At 36.7% G+C, this 5,381-nt stretch overlaps 1 protein-coding gene across 1 annotated transcript; it reads right to left on the reverse strand.

The window, feature by feature from the left end:
• Positions 1–689: 689 nt before the first annotated feature.
• Positions 690–1,392, reverse strand: LOC103926526 (14 kDa proline-rich protein DC2.15-like). The gene has a single exon (XM_009335322.3). It carries the CDS (start codon positions 1,340–1,342, stop codon positions 905–907), a length of 438 nt encoding a protein of 145 aa, XP_009333597.2. The 5' UTR covers positions 1,343–1,392; the 3' UTR covers positions 690–904.
• Between the last annotated feature and the right edge of the window lie 3,989 nt (positions 1,393–5,381).

A 5,381-nucleotide genomic window follows, 5' to 3' on the forward strand; every position in this document is an offset into this window, starting at 1 on the left:
ATGTTGGTACTTTGAAATGATATCTTGTGAATATGAATACGTAAGTAGGGAAGGGAGACCGGAAATGAGATAAATAAATTGTCCATTGGCATTTATACATATAATTGACCAAGCCAACTTCTTGCCCACTTTTACTGTTGATCAGTATGCTTGTGATAAAAAAGAAAAGTATGCATGTGAATTATATTTATAATGCCTGAAGTTACTTTCAGTAATACTGAAATTGAAACCGGTGCACGTACATGTGTACAAAGAGGGGGAAATTGTTCACCAAACTTTAAATGCATGTTTCCTTCGCTCTTTAGCAGCATATACATCTTTTATCGCTAAATGTGAAAGCTATTGTCATTTTGTATTACGGTCTAATAGTATTCTTCTTTATGTGTAAGTTAGAGATCTTTTGTTCGATTCCCACCCAAGGCAAAGTTGAACTATATTATTATGGCAAGCCAATTGTAAGGCTTAGCTGAGTCTCTCACTCCCTTAATGTAGATACTATCATTTGTTAACCAAAAAAATAATAATAATAAAAGTTGTTCGATTATCCCAATATGGTAATTAAAATGTTCAATTAAAACTCAACGGAAATTTAAACAAGTGGTTTGCAAGTCTGCATGTGAATCGGCGATCATAAGACACCGCCAAATTAGACATATACAAAATTAACAAATTAAGGCAGATTGGTAACGAAGTTAAAGGACATTTCATTCCCATAATAATGAGGAAAACATCATGAATTGAATCTTATCACCCCTTAATCAGGCAACCGCCATAACAAATGAGATGATAAATTCCCACTTACAAACTCCATCATTCCACAACAATTTCACACTGAATATTTTATAACAAGTACGAAGGCCAAATCATAAAGATACAAGAAATTAAGGATCATATATTGTAGCTTTTAGGCACATTGGAAACCTTTGGGAACCTTATTTCCACAAACATTAAGAAGCAAGCTGAGAGAAAGTGGAATGTTGAGGTTGATACCCAAAATGTTGGCTCTGATGGCAGTGCAAAGGCAAACAGCAGCCTCAAGGTCAACGAGCCCTTGGATGAGAGAGCAGCAAGGTTGTACGGGAGGTTTGCCAACGGTGATGTTAAGTAACCCATTGAGGACATTAGCACAAACCCCTAATTTGAGAGTATCTCTAGGGCAGCGGGTGCCAGTTGAAGGGCTAGGATTTGGCGTCGGATTTGGCGTCGGATTTGGCGTCGGATTTGGCGTCGGCCTTGGTCTCGGATTAGGGTTGGGGCATGTGCCACAAGAACTTACCAGGGCAAAGAAGAAGAGATTGAGTGCAAGGAAGAGAACAAGCGAGGAAGTTGTTTTGGATGCCATCTCTCAAACCCTAGAAGAAGTGGGTTTGTAGTTATTTTGTGTGAGGAATTAAGGTTTGTAGCACTAATAGATGTGAGGGTTTGGGTGAGGAATTAAGGTGTAGAGGGAGTTGGATTTTATAGGGTTCAGGAACGGTGAGGTTTCAAGTTGAAGTTAATAGAAAATTAGAAATGATCAATAATTAATCTGAGCTAGCTGATCCATGTGTGCCCTTGGGAATTTAGCTGGCAGAGTAAACAAATTAAAGGCAACCTTTTGTATTTTTGTGTGGTGGGGGCTGCCAAATTACCAGGTTAGTTGTCTGGGCATAAATCTGTGGACGTATATCTCATCATGTACTGTTTTTGGTACCCCAAGTTCTAGTGAATTATAGGGCATCGACATTTTAGGGTCTGGACCTTTGATCAAGTGACAATGGTGGGGGATGAAAAAGCACACATGTTTTGGCGGCACTAGAAAGTTCATCGACCTGCGGGGCTCGTTTGACTCAGTATGTAAGATGGAAGACGAAATTTATAAAAAAAATTAAAATAAAATAAAATTAAAGCATATGTTCACAGCTTAATTATGAACGACAAATCATACTAGTATCAAAACTATAATTTGATAAACACCAAACAGACCTGCAGAAATAGTCGAAAAAAGGCGCTATGCGCAAACCTCACAAGAGTGCATATGTTGGTGTCAAAACTCGGACGGAGCCTAACTCGGTTCGACACATATTTACCTTGAATGTTGCTTTCGGTCTCAGTGTAATGAGATGGCTCTAGAAAAAGATAAACTAGGCGAGCCATTGTTGGAGGCTACAAACAAACAGTAGTATCCGTAGAGTTATGTTGTGTGTTGCGCGCTGATGAGTCGATTTCATATTATATATTTTACTCTCTTCTTAGTATGTTTTCGTGATTATTTGGTGAGATCTTGATACTTTGATTTATATTTTAAGTGTGGTGTTATTCACACACCCATTTTTACTCCTCTCACAACCCTCTCAATTTTTGTGCGTCGGATCGAATGAATTGAATAAAATCAATGGACAAAAATTAACAAAAGTGTGCGAGAAGTAAAAAAGAGTGTGAATAGCACACCCTATTTTAAATGTAGGACATGCAAAACCATTTTGTGCATAAAGTGATGAAATGATGGAATTTTTTAGTAAGTCCATTTGAAGTGAGTTTGTGAGTCTGTCAAAAAGGTTGTGTCAAAGTTTCAGTATTTAATTCCAAGGCATTTGGTCGCCGCAAATTAATTAAGGTCCAACGCGCCGTGTTGATAGATTGACATTCCAGACTTAATTGTGACATTTGAGCATGCAGATGACGTTTTCTGGAGTTGTGCCCTTCTACCAAGCTGTAAAGGACGTCCTGAGGTTTAAATTAGACCTAAGCGGCCTGTTTTGGAGTTGGCTTGGCTCAGAAACATGGAGATGATCTGACTGGGCAGATTGCCTAATTAGATTAGTACTGTGCTTTTAAGTTATCCTTTCATTATTTTGTTTTCCACATTTTTTTCGAAACCTATTTTGGGTAGGATTCAGATTTATTAGTCTACTTATATGTCGAGTTAGAAGCCCTAAAGGGCCAGAACGTTTTTGCTACTAATTTTATACCACAAGGGTGTTTTCTATCTTTTCTTCTTAATATTATTTTGCTTTTTAATTATGAATATGAGTAACTAATTTCCTTTTGATAGGGCAAGGCCAACATGAATATGCCGTCTATATTGAAGTGCTTGTGAAGTTATGCAAACTTGTTTTGAATTATTAATCACCAAGTTTAAACTATCAATATATCTTAATGATTGATCACCATTAGGATGTTTAGACAAATAATTTGATGCAATTTGTTTTGGAACATCACCATGAAATTGAGGAGGGCTTTTGTGATTGATAATTGTAAGTTCACTTAAGGCGAATATCACGCTCTTAAGGATTACATGGTTTTTCAAAAGGTTTTCGTAAAGCTTAATGAGTCTTGCATGTTTATATTTGATCTGAATATCACAGACGAATTGCATGGTAGATATATGTTCTTACTTGAACATCATTTGATTTCCCAAAAACCTTTTTTTTTTTTTTTCTCTTTTCTGCCGATTTCAAATATTCAAAAATAAATAAATGAAACAAGAAAAAATCACATAACCCATTACAGATTAAACCAAAAAGGATAAAGGGAAATGAAAAATAAGAAAAACCCAGCCTAATTTAGAGACCTAATTTTGATTAAGGTCTACAGGGATCACATAAATATAAAATATGCAACCTCAGTTCAATTTATAAGCTTTATACACACACACATAAACAGAAAAATATTTAAAGATAATTTATCTACGACAACACCCTCATAGATGCCATTCCCCATCAATTGGGCCTCCTCGTCCCGCCTCTCCGCCTTCGACATCCGGAACTAATTTTCAGACTTAAGAAAATAATAATAATTTTCCAATTTTATAAAAAAAAAAAAAAATGGAACCAAACCGAAATCGAATAGGAAAAAACTGAATCTAACTAAAACCGAAAGAAATCGAACCGAATAGTAAATTCAGTCCGACTTTTGGCTTCAGCAAAAAACCGACCGAATAGAACCAAACTCACCCCTACTGACAGCCATTGAAGAAACCTCGAATCCAATTCATGATCAAGTGTTCATCACCTTTAAATCAAATTCTATTTTGGAGATCAAATAAGAGGAATATTCTTGTAAAGGACAAACCACAGGGATTATAACCCCAATTTTTTCTTGAATATAAACATTTTATTTTGTACACGTGTTCTTGTTTCATTCATCGCAGGAATTTTTGTGTTTATAAATTTGACAAGCCTGGTGGGACCACATCTACCTCCAAGGGCAAGTCACCACTTCCACAACAGATCGAACAAGACTTCTTTCGATCGCTGAGGATCGCTTTGTGCCTGACTTCACTCACTATCTTTTAGCGTTTTCAGATAGAGAAATGCAATCAAAGAGCTCGGTACCAAATAAAGCATAGCCAAGTATTCGTACACTCAAAGAAGCATTTAAGTGATGGCTTTCATCACGAGGAACGATTTTGCTGGCATTGTCTTACAAAGCAAGTCAAAGGCATGCCTCTCAACCCGACGTATTGCCTGGCGCATCTAACAAGTCACATGGAGTTCATCAAAGGCGCAAGCTGGTAATCTCTCTTGCTTCACTAGGCGCAAAGAAACTCGTCTCTCAAAGCAGTGAAAGGTGCTCGCCAAGATCGAAGGATTCGGCGGAGCATCCATTCTTGCTTGTCTTCAATGTCAACTCAAAGGAGGTCCGATGCTTATTAATGGCAAGTGATCAAAAGAAGAAGGCTGAACACTGCACTCGGATTGTTACAACCCACACCTTAAAATATATTTTGTTCTCGAATCATATGAAATGACCAAAATGCCCCTGATTTGGTGTCTTGAGTAATTATCGAGCCTAGATTTGAGTTTCAATTTCTTGTTCTTTCTTAGTCTGCTTAATTAGTTTTTGTACTCACTAGTGTGTGAGCAAAACAGAATTGAAAATGGGGTAATGAGAATTAAACGAACCAAATTCAAACACCAAACATCCAAACACTCGTGTTCTTCATTAAGCTCCTGGAGAATCAAACAAGCACAACAAATACACATCGAGGTTCATCCACACTAAAGTCGAAGACCACCCACCATGTGAAACCACTCATGGTCCCGTTTAGTTCAAGACCAAAACCTAACGGACCTTGAAGAAACCTCGAGTCCGATTCAAGATCAAGTGTTCATCACCTTTGAATCAAATTATGTTTTAGAGATCGAATAAGAGGAATAGCATTCTTGTAAATAATAAACCACAGAGATTGTAACCTTAATTTTCTGATTAATACAAATCTTTATTTCATTCATTACAGGAAATTTTGTGTTTACATATATTTGGATGCAACAACTTTAGGTTAGCAGAAAATTAAGAAAAATCAAATTAATAATTGCCAAACTTTAACCCCTCTTGGGATTCTTTTATTTAATAGAAGGACAACAGATTTAAAGCCGAATTTAGTTTTTTTTTTTCCC

The sequence above is a fragment of a genome, unplaced genomic scaffold (genome assembly GCF_019419815.1).
Source record: "Pyrus x bretschneideri cultivar Hongxiangsu unplaced genomic scaffold, Pyrus_bretschneideri_v1 Contig34, whole genome shotgun sequence".
Classification (NCBI taxonomy): Eukaryota; Viridiplantae; Streptophyta; class Magnoliopsida; order Rosales; family Rosaceae; genus Pyrus; species Pyrus x bretschneideri.